General features: G+C 53.1%; 1 protein-coding gene across 1 annotated transcript in view; it reads left to right on the forward strand.

The window, feature by feature from the left end:
• Positions 1 to 5: 5 nt before the first annotated feature.
• The window catches only part of Neurl1 (neuralized E3 ubiquitin protein ligase 1), a gene marked incomplete at its 5' end in the record, with an annotated part of 20758 nt that continues 4126 nt past the window's right edge, over positions 6 to 16637 (forward strand). The window contains 3 exons of the mRNA XM_031385008.1: positions 6 to 218; positions 561 to 882; positions 13619 to 14308. Coding sequence (XP_031240868.1) covers positions 6 to 218; positions 561 to 882; positions 13619 to 14308 — 1225 coding nt within the window. The remainder of the gene's footprint in view (positions 219 to 560; positions 883 to 13618; positions 14309 to 16637) is intronic.

Consider the following 16637-nt stretch of genomic DNA (forward strand, 5'->3'; position numbering starts at 1 on the left):
TCCCCTCTCACCGATGCCATCACAAGCAGAAGCATTGCCCGCCTGCGCTGTCAGGTGGGGGGCTCCCGGCCACGCCGCTGCTCTTCCACCCCCACACTAAGGGCTCCCAGATCCTCATGGACCTCAGCCACAAGGCCGTCAAGAGGCAGGCCAGCTTCTGCAATGCCATCACCTTCAGTAACCGCCCGGTGCTCATCTACGAGCAAGTCCGGCTGAAGGTGGGCACCCCGGACCCCTGCCTTTGACCTTTGACCTCTTTACTGCCAGAGTCTGCCGTTCTGCTACCAACCTGCCCCTCTCCTTGCCCATCTCTCATCCTTTCTCCTCTCCCAGCCTTCCCCGGGAGCAAGACTCAGCGGGCGTGGCCTTCGCCAACCTATAGGAAGGCCCGCCCCCTGGGCTGGGTGGTGGGAGGGAATGAGCCACACAGTGAGTTTCCTGACTGTAGGACACTCCCAAGTGTTAGTGGAGGGTGATCCAAAGAGAGCCCACCCCTTTCCCCCTCGGTCGGTCGTCTGACCAAGGAGGCGAGGCTGAGGCTCCTCACTCCCTGTGGCCAGATCACCAAGAAGCAATGCTGCTGGAGTGGGGCCCTGCGACTTGGCTTCACCAGCAAGGACCCTTCCCGCATCCACCCCGACTCACTGCCCAAGTACGCCTGCCCTGACCTGGTGTCTCAGAGTGGCTTCTGGGCCAAAGCGTTGCCTGAGGAGTTTGCCAACGAGGGCAACATCATTGCCTTCTGGGTGGACAGGAAGGGCCGCGTCTTCTACCGGATCAACGAGTCAGCTGCTATGCTTTTCTTCAGTGGGGTCCGGACGGCGGACCCGCTCTGGGCCCTGGTGGATGTCTACGGCCTCACACGGGGTGTCCAGCTGCTAGGTGAGTAGTGACTTCTCTCTGCTCCGTTAGTTGCAGGGGCTGGGACTGACCTTCATTCCCAGGAGTCGTGGTGGCTGCTGGTGGCATCCATAAAGCTAGGGGCCCAGGAACAACTTTATGGCTTTCCCGTGAAGTGCAGTGTCCCGTTCCTGGCCATAGCTTTGGCAAGTGAGGCATAGCGAGATTGTAACTCACACGGGCCCTCCCTCGGGGTGCTCTCTGACTTGGGAGCAACTTTTCCTCACCAGGAATGGCAGCCTTGTTCATGCCCTGTTGAAGTTAATGCTGCTCTCAGTAACCACTGTCAATGGAAGCCTAGGTGTGTCTCATAGCAACCCTGGGACACTATTGGAGGAGACTCACATTCGAGGATGCTAAGTGTCTCATGGATGAGTGGTGGAGCCAACTCTCCATACTGGGCCTTTCCAGCCCTTAACTAAGCCCTAGCCCTGGCCTACAGTTCCTCTGGCACCCGGGCTTCATCCTTATCTAAGAGCTTGCTGTAGGGATGGTAAGGGGACGAGAGAGGGGAGGAGGCTCAGGCCTCTCGGAGGGACAGGACAAATAGCCTATAGGACCTACCATGGGGACATTAGAAGATATGCTGGACCTGAGCAGCAAGGGGCAGACTTCCCGGCCATGGAACTCGCCAGGACTGCCAAGGGCCACAGAGAATCTGGCTGTGTAGGGTGAGCTGGTAATGGAGGTGAGAGTATAGCCCAGCCCGTCTTCCCATCTTGACGAACGTGCACATAGATACTCAAATGTGTGCTTGCAGGCGTGTGAACTCTACATACAGGCAGAGGCTGACCAAGCCTCCACTCCCTCATCTGGAAAATGGGCCACGGGAAGAGTTATAAAGTTGTAAAGTGAGCTGGCACTGTCCTAGGTATCAAAGCTATGTCTAGCCAACACTTGCTGCTCCTGTCCCCGTCCTTGCCTCCTTTCCCTTGCAGAGAGAAATGCCCTAAGTGGGGTTCAAACCTGGCTTCTGGTTTCCTTTCTGACCTCTAAGCCTAGAAGTTGTGAATGCTTTGCGAATGCTTTCCCTTGCCTAAGACGGGACTGTGAAAGTAAAAGCCTGGGTAACCGCCAGAAGCCTGTATGTCACGTTCCAAACATCAGGAGGCTGTTTTTACTAACTAGCAGTTTGGGAACTTTCTGTCTTTCAAGCCAATAAAAGTGTGCCTGCATTCACGCTGACATATTGAGCGCCCAAACGAGCTATTCCTGGTGACAGCTACCGAAGAAGGGTATCCGGGATGGCTGGGAGGCCTCCCCAACTTCCTGTATGTACTGGGTCCCCCTGAGACCTCTATTAGACAGAAATTACGTGCCTTAGCCAGAGAGATCAGGCTTGGATGCAGCGTGAGGGCGCCTGCAGCCAGGTAACGGGCCCATCTGTACTGTGTTGAAAACTCTTTAGAATTCTCAAAGGATGGAAGTGCGAGGACCAGCTGGCACACAGTAGTGGCTAGTGGCTGTCAGTAATCCCTTCCTATCCTGGGGAAGACGATGCTCCACCCAAGGTCCACAGGAGTCCCTCCTGCTGTCCTGGTGCCTCCTGGGTCTCACACTGTAAGGCAGTGGAATTCCAAAGCTTACGTGTGAGCCCCAACCCCACTCACCCAGTCCAGACTCAACCACGTGCTTGGAAAAATGTCTGCGAGTCCCATGACACATGGTGGGAGGCAGAGAATGAACGACTTCCTGCCCTTGAGAAGGTCTTGTTGGATGAGGGACGAAGGAGGGGCAAGCGATACTCTTCGTCCTCCCTAAGCAAAGAATACTCCTTCCTCCTCCCAGGAGTGAGAACCAGACCCAGGGCCTCCAGCCTACTTGGCAAGTGTTCTATCACTGAGCGGGAGATCTGTTCTCTTCCTTTTGAGACAGGGTCTCACTGGGTTGCCCAGGCTGCCTGTGAACTTGTCATTCTCCTGCCTCAGCCTCCTAAGTGGCTGAGATGACAAGCCTATCCCACCAGGTCCAAGAGTGCCCTTGCTCACAGGATCCACTCTGGCCTGAAAGCCCAGCTTGGAAGCTGTTTCCTCCCTGAGGCCTCTGGGTAGAATTTAATTTTCTATCCTCTGCCGTCTCAGGGAGCCTTGTGTCTACTTCCCCCCAGGACAGGAGTTCCTTTGAGGAAGGGACTTGGGTCTTACACTTCTAGTTCTCTTTAGAGCAGCGGTTCTCAACCTGTGGGTCCACAACCTCTTTAGGGGGAGTGGTGGTCCAACAACCCTTTCACAAGGGTCACCTAAGAGCATCAGAAGTCACATATGTATGTTACAATTCATAACAGTAGCAAAATCAGTTATAGAATGAAAGCTGTTTTACTGTTGGGGGTCACCACATCGTGAAGAATTGTATTCGAAGGTTGCAGAGTAGGAAGGCGGAGAACCCCTGCTTCGGAGGAGACTATCTCATCCAAGCCTTGCTGGGGGAAGGTTGCAGGATGGGAGGGGAGAGTGGAGACTGGTTGAAGGGGAAGGAGGGCTGGGACTTGTTAACTGAAGAAAAGAACAGGTGGGTGGGGCCAAAGGAGACCAGCCCTACCCTCAGACAGTCCCAGGCTCACTGCACAGTTAGGGAAGCAAAAGAGACACCAGGACTCAATCAACATACAACCTGGAAGGGTGGTAAATTGCTAACCTCTGTGGTCATAGAGTCCTTTTCGTCTACCCAGCCGCTGCCGTCATTAGGACACTCGGCCTCTCTGCAGGCCTAGGAGAGTGTTTTTCATCCCCATTTGGCAGGGAGAAGACTGAGGTTTGAAGAAGGCCTGGCCTGCCCATGTAGGGATGTGGCCGAGCTGGGTCTGAACAAGGAGTTCCACGATAAAGCGGTGCCTTTCCTGTGCCCCTTCAGCAGGTTTAAACAGAAAAGGGAGGCAGGATGTCAAGGGAGGCTCAGGTCTATGGTTTCTTGAAAGAGGGGTCCCAAGCTGGACCTACCATTCCAGGAGACTGTGGGATGGGGAGGAGGGTGCCTAGTGGCATGGGGCTCCGCTCCTGAGGGCACTGGGGGATAGATGGGGAAGGAAGCTGGGGATGAATCAGCAGCAGGGCCTCATGCTGGCACTGGAGCCCAGGCTGTCCAACCCAGCCTGACCCACACCCTCTCTGTGACTATACATGGGTTTGCTCCGAGTGGTTCGCTCACCCTTGGATCTCCCCACAGGCGACTCTGCATACTCGATAAGGCCGAAGCCTGTGATGGCTGTCCTGCCCGTAAATCACCATGATCCCTGGCATTTCCAAACGGGGATTATGGCCCCTAAAGTCAATTAGCAGATTAAAATAGCTCTTTTTTTTTTTTTTTTTGCCCCTCCTAAATTGATTTGTGTGTATGTATAAAACAGGAGAGACAGAGCGGGGAGGGATAGAGACAGGGAGGAGTTGGGTGGCATGGATGATGAGAGAGGGTAGGGATGAAGGCGGGGACCCCTCTGGGCCTCTAAGGTGGCCCTGACGGCACTCTTGCCAAGTTCTGGGGTTCTAGGCCTGGGCTACCATGCTCAACATTTCTGAATCTTCCATTGTCCCCCTCCTAGCAGCTGTCTCTCCTTTGAAGGGCATTGTTTCCTTTCTTGGTGGGCTCTGAGGGTGGGCCAGTCTTTCCTGGGATGATTATCCCCCAGAGGTGATGTGACCTTTAGGAACTTCCTCCAGGCTTGGCCCTGTCCCCTCCAGCTTCTGTGTGGGGACTCCACACCTTACCTGTCTGGTCTTCAGAGCACAGGTGTGTACCCAAGCACCTGGCACACTGTGCATGTAGTAGGCATACATTAGGTATTTGAGCCCGTCCCCAGATGAATGCCATGTCCCTGAAGAAGTGGACAGTGAGAGCTGGGGTCTCCCCCTCCTCCGCTGCAGCTCAGACACAATCATCAAGGCTGACTCCATTTCCCTATGTGCTGGAGCTCAGTAGCTCACCCTCTTTTCTGTGGGTGCCCTGGCCCAGACCTGGGGTGGTATCTCCAAGAATAACAGCTTCCTACCTCCAGGAAGAAGTGCCTGCCAGCAACCAAATAAACACAAGTTTTATGGGGTGATTAATACAAGAACAGATAAACTCCTATCCTAGTTTCCTGTGGTCTCCTTATTTCTCTTAGAAATGCTAACTTGGTGTGGAACACAGGCCTGTAATCTCAGCACTTAGGAGGCTGAGGTAGGAGGATTGTGAGTTCTAGGCCAGCCTGGACTACATGAGACTTTGTGTTCTCCAAAGGGGTAGCGGGGGAGGACTTGGAAAGAGCAGCTATGATCTTACAAAAGGCTGGTGAGTCCAGACTCCACTCTCAAGGTCTCTTGGATATCATGCCACGGCCTGGGCTCTCTACAGAGGAGAGAGGCTGAGACAAGAATTGAGAACCCAGCTCCTGATCTGGAGGACTTTTACACCAAGGGTCATGCCATATCACCAGGTGCAAAGTGGTCCAACTCTGATTCTGCAATTAAGTGTGACCCAGAGCATACAACTGTAGGATGCCACTAGCAATAATCTTGGAGGACTTGCTCAGGTTAAAAGAATGGAGTTGTAAGCTGGGCAGTGGCGGTGCATGCCTTTAATCCCAGCACTTGGGAGGCAGAAGCAGGCGGATTTCTGAGTTCGAGGCCAGCCTGGACTACAGAGTGAGTTCCAGGACAGCCAGGGCTACACAGAGAAACCCTGTCTCGAAAAAACAAAACAAGACAAAACAAAAAGAATGTAGTTGTAGAACAATTTAGTCATAAATGGGTTATGTTGGCATAGAGTGGGGGAACGAACCAACAGGGGAGCCCGTCCTGGGAGGGGCCTGAAGAGGAAAGGCAGCAGGCTACTTGTGACCATGAGGGTTGTGTACAACTGGCAACTGGGCACACAGAAAGAGAGCTTCGGATTAAATGTCCTTGTGGTCCCTGTGCTGTCTGGGTATTTAATAGAAACTGTGGCTGATAGTGGAGGAGGGCCAGGCCCACACAAGGTGGAGAGAGTCTGGATGTAGATTCCCCCAACCAGTCTGGACATGAGGTCGGTGCGAGCAGACCTGGTGCCAGTCTGAGTGGCAGTGGCCAATGCGAGAGGGCTGGAAGTGCGGGCTTACAGCAGTTCAGTCCCTTCTGCTTCTCTCCCTGAAGTATATTTCCAGGCCTGGGCGGAGACTCAGGTGGCATGGCACTGGGCCAGATCTAAGGGGCTGCTTATTCAGGGCAGTGGTCCAGTTTTTGCAGCCTTGCCCTGAGAGACTCCTCAGCCTCTGGAGACGAGGCCCAGGGGCTGCATTGTGTCCCAGGTGTGCTGTCCATAGCTGAGGGCTGCGCTGCCATCTGGGGGGACTTGCTGTGTCCCTGGCTAAACCAATGTTTCTGTCCAGCCTTAGCTGCTGGTTCAAGAGGCCAATTGTAGTTTAAGAAGCCTGTGCTGGTTTCCAGGTAGGGTAGAGGGGTAGACCACTGGGGATGCTAGTGAGAGCTCCTCTCTCTCTCTCCCTCTCTCTCTCCCTCTCGCCTCCCCCCCCCCCACATTCTCCTTTTCTTTTCACTTAATAAGAATAATTCAGTTGGGTAAGGCAGCGTACACACATGGGAAGCCGAGGCAGGAAGATGAAGTCATACTCAGATATATATTGAATTCGAGGCCAGCCCGGGCTACAGGAGACCCTATTTCAAATCCAATGTTCCTTCTACCCCCAAGTCTTACTGTTCCTTCTTCAGAGACCCTCCCAGGTATTTTCTTCTTATCACTTCAAATCTTGCCAGCTGTGTCAAGGTCTGGGCACCAAGCCCTCCCCTCCTCCACCTGGACTTTGCTCTCTCCCCTTGGGCAGCATGTGTACCTCCCCCCTGAGCACCTGGGGCGTGTGCAGGTCTAAGTGGTTTGCATGGTGCATCGTCCTGCTTTCTAATGCGGTGTGCACTCTCTGTGCGCAGGGGAAGGTGTTGTACGTGTTTGACAGAGAGGTCTAAGGATCTCAGGGGGTAATGGCTTGTCTGAACCAGGGGCCTAGGCAGCATTGCCTTCCAGCCTCACCAACTGTGAGTCCCTCTTAGGTCCCAGTGGCCTCCTCCAGGTGCTCATTGGGGACCTGTTGTGTCTGGAGCTCAAGGTAGGAAGGGTGCTGGCCAGAGTTTCAGAGGTATTGGTCTGGGAAAGAGGTAAGGGGATCCCAGGGTATCTGACTCAGCAGGGTGGGCAGGTCTGACCGCCTGTGCTCTTCACAGATTTTCAAGTGCTTCATCTGGTCTCCTGTCCCAAAGCAGTCCAGCCTGGGCAGCATGAGATCACGTCCATGGGATTGCCAAGCAGGGACTGTCTGTCACCTACAAAAAAGGCAATGCCACACTTCTACCTAGTGTGTCCTTGCCTCCAGATGTAGTTCTAGGGCCTTGGTAAGGCTTGCAGGGATAAGAGGGTCATAGTGGAATCTGAGGGAAGGAAGGAGCTGGGTCCTGTACAACGGGGGCCAGGCCCTCATTTCAGAAGCAAGAGAGAGCTTCTCCTTTCCAGATTAAGACCTGACCCAGCTGCTTGGGGGCTGTGGGTAATTCCCAGTCTCTTGCCTTGGACTCTGGATTCCTTGGGCATAATTAGACATGCTCTACTTAGCTCACAGGTATCTGCAGAAGCTCACAAAACCAGGAAAGTGTTTATGATGTGAGAAGTGGTTTTATCTGTAGCTTAAAAAAGAATACTCAGTTTGCCATGTTTGCCACGGTCGCCATCACCATCACCATCACCATTACCAAATAGAAAAAAAACTCCATGCAGTCTTTTAGTGTGAAGGAAAACCTCGCAATCAGTTTCCTGGGATGCGATCTGTGGGTCTCCAGTGGAGTTCCTTAGAACCGCAGTGCTCTCCAGGACATTTCTGAGGCAGTGAAGTGAAGAGGCACGAGGAAAGAGGGCCATGGTGCCTTCCTGCCAGACTTCAACCATGAAGTATCGCTGGAACAAAGATATCCATCCCTGCCTTAAAAAATGAAGCACTTGAAGTAGGTGTCCCCATTCACACCTGCCTTTCTAGCCATCGGAAGGCTGAGGCAGATGGATTGCTGTAAGTTCCAGGCTATCCTGAGATACAAAGTCCTATCTCAAAAACTAAGAACGCAAAACCAAATTCAACCGCACACAAAAAAGACAACAACCAAACGAAGCCACAAAAGTTTGAGAGCAGCTACATCAAGGCTCCTGCGATTCTACCCAGGCGTCTGACTTCAAGTGATTCTGGAACAGCCTGTGATTCCCTCGGGGGCCTCAGAAATCGTGTTTGCTTTTTCTGGGCGGCCCATCATGAAGTTTAAAAGGAGAGCGCAGAGGCCAGTGTGGTTTTCAGAGCACTGCCCGGAGGTCCATCTGAGCTGTGTACCGCCTCCACGGCTCCTTCCCCTGCCTGGGTCAGACCAGCAGTCCGATGTTTATGGAGTCAGTGAATGTGCTGGCAGCCCCTTCCAAACAGGGGCTGGCTGCTGCAGCCCGCGGTTAAAGATTACCCAGTGCTGCGGCTGTGAGAAGCCAAACAAACAGGAGGCTGGGCTGGTGGTGGCCCAGCTTCAAAGGAGGCCCCCTGTGGCCGTGTTAAAACCCTCCCTCGGTCACCCTATGCAGCCCCCTATGCAGCCAGCTATGTGTCCCAGGGATGGGTGGCCTCTGAATGAGAGCTAGCCCATGGCTCTCATCACCAGCCTGTGTTCCCCATGGCCTGGCTCAGGTTGACGTCTATGAACTTGCCTGCAATATTATACCTCACATGCCTTTCACCAGCTGCCTGTCCTGCTGCTGAGGCAAAGTCCCTCCCTGACCCTCTCTGAAACAGAGGATGAGATGACCCCACTCGGTCAGAGTTGGAGAGCTTTATTCAAGGTGACAGTTATCCCCCCAAAAAGAGACTCCAAGAGTCCTCCCTGAGGTATGATAATCTACCACACAAAAATCCAAATGAGGAAAGCTTTTCTTTTTCAAGACCGGGTTTGACTTCAGACTCCACTTTAGGGTGGATAACCTTGATCTTGACCTTGAACTTCTGATGCTTTTGCTCCCACCTCTGGAGTACCTGGGTTACAAGTGTGCACCACCGTGTCTGCTAGCCAGGTTCTGAATATCAAACGCAGAGCTTCCCGTCTAGTTAGCACCCTCCCAGTTGAGCTGTGTGCCTTGCCCAAGGAGAGCTACCTTCTGACAGAGTTATATAGAGACGGGCTAGGAAGCTTTCTGAGGTGGTGAGCTTTCTGTTCACAGGGGCGTTCTAGGCACGGCTGTGTGAGAAGCTGCCTAGTCCCTTACCTCCTCACTTTCTTTGAGCACCTTTTTAATCTGAGATGCTAAGTAAGATTACTGTATCCATGTCTAATTTGGATTCTTCCTTCTCTAAGCCCAAACTAGTTGTCTGCCGATTCCCAAGACACAGGTCCTGGCTTGTCTTCTCCCGACGAGTCAGTACAGTACATAACCTCGTAGGACCTGGTTATTACTGTTCTGGACCAGAACCATTGCCAGGCACCAGAATTGGCAGGCACCAAAGGGACGTGAAGCACAATGGTTGAGCAGCTCCTTTCAAGGTCTTACGCCACATCTGGCTCCATTGCTAACCCCTCTTGAGCGGGCAGCGTGGCTCCAGCACTGGTTATATAATGTGTGGCTTCCAAATGTGGGGTCCATGCCATGGCTCGTGGTTCCAGGTTACCCTTGCTCTGGGGGAGTCCCAAGGAGTTCTCTTGGATTGGGGGGGGGGTGCACACAGCTGTGGCCCGTCTGCGTGCTTACTTTACTCGGGGCCCTTTTGCTGCCTCCGCCGTGCGGTGGGGTGCTCTGTGTCTCAAGTTGCAGCTATTTCGGGGCCTTGCACAGCTGACCCGATGCTAGGACAATTATTTGGAGCCTGCTGGCCGCCCACAGCTGCTCCGGCCGAGTGCCGAGTGCCGGGGAGGAAGGGGAGATGTTCTTAGGCTGGGCCTAGCCACTCCCAGCTGTTCCTGAGCCACAGCTCCCAGCTCAGCAACATTTCCAACAAGGCCACTTCCTAGCGATGTCTGTCTGTCTGTCTGTTCCTCTCTCCGTTCACCCTCTCATTCCTTCCCCGTTAGCCTCCATAGTCTAGCTGCTTCTCCTGGGTTTTCAGTCAGTTATTTCATTCAAAGAGTATTTCCTGGGTGCCCAAGGTGACCTGTGTGTCTATAGACAGCATGAGCAATATATTTGTGTGGTGGGCATGTGTGTGGCTCTGGGCATTGAACCCAGAGCCTTGTGCGTGCTAGGCATGTGCTTTACCACTGGCCACACCCTCCTAGGCCAAAATGCTAGTATCTGAAATTATCTGAGCAACAGGGGCTCTGCCTGCCTTGGCCTGTCAGAACCTGTCAGAACCTGTCAAGGCAGGCATGCTGCTTACAAAAAGCTGCAACCTGAGACACAGAACACCCACTGCACGGCAGAGGAAAAAGGCCCCCGAGGGAGCTAGCATGGAGATGGGTGGCCAGCCTCCAAACCCAAGAGAACACCTTGGGACCCTCCCAGGCCACCAGCTAAGTACCAGGCAGAACATTTAACACCTGGTCATGAGTGCCCTCAGGTCCGTGGAAACATGGACACAGTGGCTTGTATTGACATAAGGTCACGTGGGCCAGGTGCTTGACCAGGTGCCCAGTGGGTCTTATATCACATCCCTGCAATGTCCTTCCAAGATGCGCCTCGGTATCCAGCTTTCTGTAAATCAGACATGTCTATTCCAGCTGAAGCAAAGGGGTCTCATGAGGCTGTGCTATGTGTCCCAGGCCACACTGCTCATAAAGAGATGGCAAAGTCAAGACCCGAACCCAGGCTGATGACTTCAAATTCATCACCCTCAATTCGGTTCCTATTAGTATACCGCTTACCAGTATATGGATCTGGTTACAAGACCCAACCAAATGAGACCCAAAATACTCTTTGGTTGTTGGCTGTCATCTAAAGTAGAATGTACGTGACCCCGAACATGGTAGTCACCCTGTGCCTTGAGCATCTCGGGGCACATCTGGAGCCCTCTAAGTGGTGGGAAGGTGTGTGTGCAATCATCCAGATGGTGGAGAGGTGTCTTCGGCATTGGCTCAGAGCGCCAGTGTGGTGACATAGATACAGAAAGGAAGAGTTCGGTTTGAGAGAGGCCAACCCCTCGGAGGCCAAGTCCTTTTCTGCTCTCTGAGCAACTTTTGTAAATCATGTCCACAGATTTGGCTTGGGCTACTGTGAACTATCCCACAGCCTGCCCAGCTCCAGGACTCGGAACACACAGTCCTGAGAGTACGGGGCAGCCCATGTGAGATCGTTCCCATAAGCCATGGCTGGGCATCTCTGAACAACTGATTCCTCTCCTCCCAGATGTTCCCTGCTCCTCTCTTCTCCTAACTCCCCCAGAGTCCCCACAAGACAAGCACTGGAATCCCCAGGGACCAGGCGACAGAAGCTGGTTCTCCGGGCCCAGGCCCTCCCCACCAATGTGTCCCTCCATTGACCTCCTTTTCCTTCCTGTCCAAGGCTTCCCATCACCTCTGCCTCTGCGCAGTCCCCAGCCTCCAAGCCATGGCCATCTTTGTCAGAGTCAATTCCCTGGAATAATCGAGTTTTCTGGTTGGCTCCCTCCTCCTTGCCAGCGCAATGCTGGGAAACCCCAACCAGCCAGGCCCAGGAGACTTTTGGAGCAGCCTGAGATTTAGAGGGAGGGTGGCACATGACCTCCTGAGTCCAGATAACATGGCTGCTAGAAGGGGCAGGGAGAGGGGAGCGGAGCACAAGGCTTTAGAGACTCTGTGGAAGGCCAATCGTGGCAGCTGCTCTTGCTGGCTTAGTGTCCCAGGCTGCGCTGGAAGACTTGAACACTTGAGAAGGCAGAGGTTATGGTGTGGCTTATAGTGGTGCCAATCAGATTTAGGGACACGAACTCTGCAAAAAAGGGTTCCATCAGAAATGAGTGTGGCATTGGACGATGCTCCAGTACTGAGTCTCCGTACATGGTGGCTGACACCCAACACCCCAGATCTGCATACGGTGGGATGGCCCCATGGGCTGCTCCAAGGATATCATGCAGGGGTCATCTATGGCACATGTCATTACTGTCACTGTAAGTTACAGGTCCGTAGAGCAGGGATAGCAATACCCATTAAAAGAACATGGCTGGAAACAGCTGTTGGCATGAAGAAGTGTTCGAGACAGTAATTAAAAAAAGATGTTATGCCGGGCAGTGGTGGCGCACGCCTTTAATTCCAGCGCTTGGGAGGCAGAAGCAGGAGGATTTCTAAGTTCAAGGCCAACCTGGTCTACAGAGTGAGTTCCAGGACAGCAGAGAAACCCTGTCTCGAAAAGCCAATAAATAAATAAATAAATAAAGCGAAAGGAAATGTGCAGCAGGGGTTTGAGCCTGAAGCCCATGCCCATAGAAGGCTTAATACAACTTCATGGATGCCCTAATGTTATCCACAGACTTTAGTGACAGTGTTCTAAGGAGATGGGTCAAAGCTATCACATTTTCAAAATGGTGTATTATCCACGAAGGCTTAAACATTATTGTTTATATAGTAGAACTCAACCTTTGCATCGGAAACACTAAAAATACATTTAAAAGAATCTGTTATGCTACAATCCAAATAGGGAAAATGCTTTTTCTCTGGGCGGTGGGCTAACTGGCAGAGCTGTGTTTTCCTTTTTGCTGGAGTGTATCTTCTTCAAACCTCGGTCTGGAATGACTTGTCTGGACTAGTGACGTGGGGTTGGTGCTCAGTGAGGCTGCTCTCAGAAAGCTCTGTTTCTCAGATTTTATTTAACTTCTATCTGCTGTAATGCCTTTATGTGGCAGTTGTGACCTCAAAGGGTGAGTATTGGCTTTCCGTGTCATAGTTTTATATGAAGAAACTGGGGACAAGTGTCCTTTCTGGCTTCCTAGAGTGTTACAGTATCGGCGGTGCCCGTGACAAATGCTTATTGCCTGAAAGCCACTCTGAGGATTGGGGAGACAGCTATGTGGGCAGAAGCAATGAGTACCTGAGTTTGTTGTCTTCCAAAGGCAGGATGTACTGGTGTGTTTATAATCCCACTGCTGGAGATATCCGGTGAAACAGGAGGGTCCCTGGAGCTTTTGAACTAGCCAGCCCAGTCTATTCGGCCAGTTTCAGGCCAGAAAGAAACCTTCTCAAACAACAACAAGAAGGTGGACAGTGTCTGAGAAACCCTACCTAGGTTGACCTTTGGCTCATCATGCATGTGCACACATGCACACACACACACATAGAAGCCACTCCATTCTAGTTAAGCTTGAAGTCGGAAAGTCCTAGGGGTTAGAATTTAAGGAACCCTTTTCTTTCGTGGAGGGAGGGGCTGGAGATAGAGGAAATCAACCCATTGCTAACAAACAAAATTCTTTGTGAGACTGTAAATCTTAGCAGGCACCACCGCACACACTGAGTTCTAGGCTAGGCCGGGGCAGGAGACTCTTTCTCAGAAAAATAAAACATCAATAGGTTTTAAAGTTCTACAAGTTCTGCAGGGTTACTGGAGGCAGTAAAGAGAAGGGACTTGCTAGCCGGGGGAGCACTTAGAAGCAATTAGATGCCCTTCAGGTTGGTGTCTTCCAAAAGCCGCATGCTTTTGTCTAGAGGGTAGATTCCCCTCGCACCCGAGCAGTAGCCTCTTGAGTGCTGGTGGCGCATGCTGCGCGACCGCTGTGGGACGGTGACGGTCGCTCTGTCTCTCGCCCCCCGCCCCCCCACCCCCCCCACCTCTCCCGCCGCAGACAGCGAGCTGGTGCTGCCCGACTGCCTGCGGCCGCGCTCCTTCACCGCGCTGCGGCGGCCGTCACTGCGGTGCGAGGCGGACGAGGCGCGCCTGTCCGTGAGCCTGTGCGACCTCAACGTGCCGGGAGCGGACGGCGACGACGGCGTACCGCCCGCCGGCTGCCCCATCCCTCAGAACTCGCTCAACTCTCAGCACAGCCGCGCGCTGCCGGCACAGCTGGACGGCGACCTGCGCTTCCACCCGCTGCGCGCCGGCGCGCACGTCCGCATCCTGGACGAGCAGACGGTGGCGCGCCTGGAGCACGGGCGCGACGAGCGCGCGCTCGTCTTCACCAGCCGGCCGGTGCGCGTGGCCGAGACCATCTTCATCAAGGTCACGCGCTCGGGCGGCGCGCGAGCGGGCGCGCTGTCCTTCGGGGTCACCACGTGTGACCCTGGCACGCTGCGGCCCGGCGACCTGCCCTTCAGCCCCGAGGCCCTGGTGGACCGCAAGGAGTTCTGGGCGGTGTGTCGCGTGCCGGGGCCTCTGCACAGTGGCGACATCCTGGGCCTGGTGGTCAACGCGGACGGAGAGCTGCACCTGAGTCACAACGGCGCGGCGGCCGGCATGCAGCTGTGCGTGGACGCCTCGCAGCCCCTCTGGATGCTCTTCAGCCTGCACGGCGCCATCACGCAGGTTCGCATCCTCGGTGAGTGCCGGGTGCCATCCCCCAGTTCAGGATGGTCTTTCTAGGCTTAGGTGAGTTCTAGGCGGGGCGGAAGCATTTGGTCCACGGATGTGTGGGGAAGAGAGGGATGAACTCAGAAGAACTCAAAAGACACACACCTTGGCCAGAGCCTTTCACCCCCAGAGGTTGTGTTAAAGGGGGTGGGGGCAGGGAACTTTCTGAGACTCGGTTCCCTCGTGGCTGGCTGCTTGTGGCTCTTCATGAAAGTCGGGCTGGCTGGTTGTGGTGGTGCACATCTGTAATCATAGCGTTTAGGAAGCAGAGGCAGGAGGATCTCTGCAAGTTCGAGGCTAACCTGGTGTGCATGTTGAGTTTCAGATCAGCCAGAGCTTCATAGCAAGCTGTCTCAAAAACAGAAAAACAAACAAACAAACATCCCAAACACCGTCTTCGTGTCTTCTTGGGCCATTGCCTGCATCAGAGTGGGGGACTGCCTGAGCAGGCAGGCAGCCTTCGGGATAAGATTGCAGGGCTCCGGACCTTTCTTTTCAGGAAGAGGCAGTTTGAAAGGGTTAGAGGATGTGGGCTTGTATTAAGTCCCACTCCGAGGCTTGTTCTATAGGATAGGTATACCTTACCGTGAGTGAGCACATGAGGAGAAGGAGGCAACCGAAGGGAACATGGGGTTTGATTGGCAAACCTCGTGAGGGGGTGGGGAAGGCAGGAGTGTGAGGGCTGGTCACATTCAGTCATGCACTGTCCGAGAGAGGTGTGTCTACACTCGATCCATTCTCGGTTTTTCCCTTTGGCATCCTCAGCCTAGGAAGCCAGCCCTCGCCATGATGTCAGCCACAGCCAGGGTAGGTTTACCTTGCTGGGCATCTCTCACTAGCCTCACTGTAAAGTGCAGACCTTTGAATCCTGGCTCCAGAGACCCTAAATCTGTAGCTGTAGGATAGATTCTGGACCTCCGATTTTGTTGTTGGTTGGTTGCTTGCTTTATTTATTTGAGACAAGATCTGTCTACATAGCCCTGGCTGTCCTGGAACTCATTCTGTAGGCCACGCCGGCCTTGAATTTACCGAAATCCAATTCTGCCTTCTGAGTGTTGAGATTAAAGGAGTCAACTACCGTGTCCAGCTGATTTATATTGTTATTTACAGTGTCCTTAGCCAAGGCTGGAGAGCTCTGGGCATCTCAGCCCTATGGCTCAACCCAGGAGTCTTGATAGGCTTGGTGGTGTGTGCAGATGCTCAGGCCTTACTGCTTTCTGACTGAGCTTTCTAGGAGGGGCTGGATAGCCCAGTGCTTGTGCTTATGTATGTGGCATGGTTGAGACCGTGAGTCTGGGGTGGGGTGGGGTGGGGCTTGTGAAATGAGATGAAGATCAGTACAGACTTCCAGCTCTGCGGAGACAGAGATGAAGAGACAGAAAGAAGCAAATAGAAAAGTTACTGAAAGAACTGAAGAAGGAGAGGAAATCAGGTTAGATGAACGCATGCCAAGAAGGAAGGGAGATGAGTCAGTCTAGAGGAAGAATTCTGGATGGGATAAAGGGAACCCGGGTTGGGAGACACACACACACTCACACGTGCACACATGTAAACACACATGCGCATATGCGCACACATGCACCTGCGAACACACATCTGAGCTGAAGCTACAGAGAACTGGCTTCACTCACTGCGTCTCAGAGAAGGGAAATCACAGAGCCAAGGCACACTCCCGCATCAGCACCACCTAATAGTAGCTAAGTAGCTTTCCAGTAAGGCTTCTGCCATCGAAGGGTGTTTATGAGACTGGAGCAAGAGGGAATTATAACAAAACAAAACAAAAAACAGAAGACTTTTTCTGTCCCAAGTACTAAGTGGGTCAAGGTGGATGTTAAGAAATACCACCCAGAACCCAGTGTCTATTAATAGCTTCTGAGCTGTTGGGAGAACGGGGCATGTCTGTCAGCCAGCAAAATGGTGTTGGGGGATCCTGACTGACCCTAAGGGGAAAAAAAGTCAGGGGCAGCGAAAGTTCATTGCTCCCCTTACAGTCAAGGCTTGGCTTTGTGAAAGTTCCCTGTGAGCCGATAAATGAGGGTTGTTTCCTGTATGCATGTGTACAAAACTCTTTGTGTTCACTGGTAGAACAAAACTACTTTCACTAAAGACAGCTATGTCAGGTTTGATTTATAGACGTTGTTCTGAAAATGCTAGCCAGTGCAGTAGGGAAAGAAAAGTACATTGGTATGCATTTCAGAAAAGACAGTAATTGCCGGGCGGTGGTGGCGCACGCCTTTAATCCCCCCAGCACTTGGGAGGCAGAGGCAAGCGGGTTTCTGAGTTCGAGGCCAGCCTGG

Source organism: Mastomys coucha, unplaced genomic scaffold (assembly GCF_008632895.1).
Source record: "Mastomys coucha isolate ucsf_1 unplaced genomic scaffold, UCSF_Mcou_1 pScaffold21, whole genome shotgun sequence".
Taxonomy (NCBI): domain Eukaryota; kingdom Metazoa; phylum Chordata; class Mammalia; order Rodentia; family Muridae; genus Mastomys; species Mastomys coucha.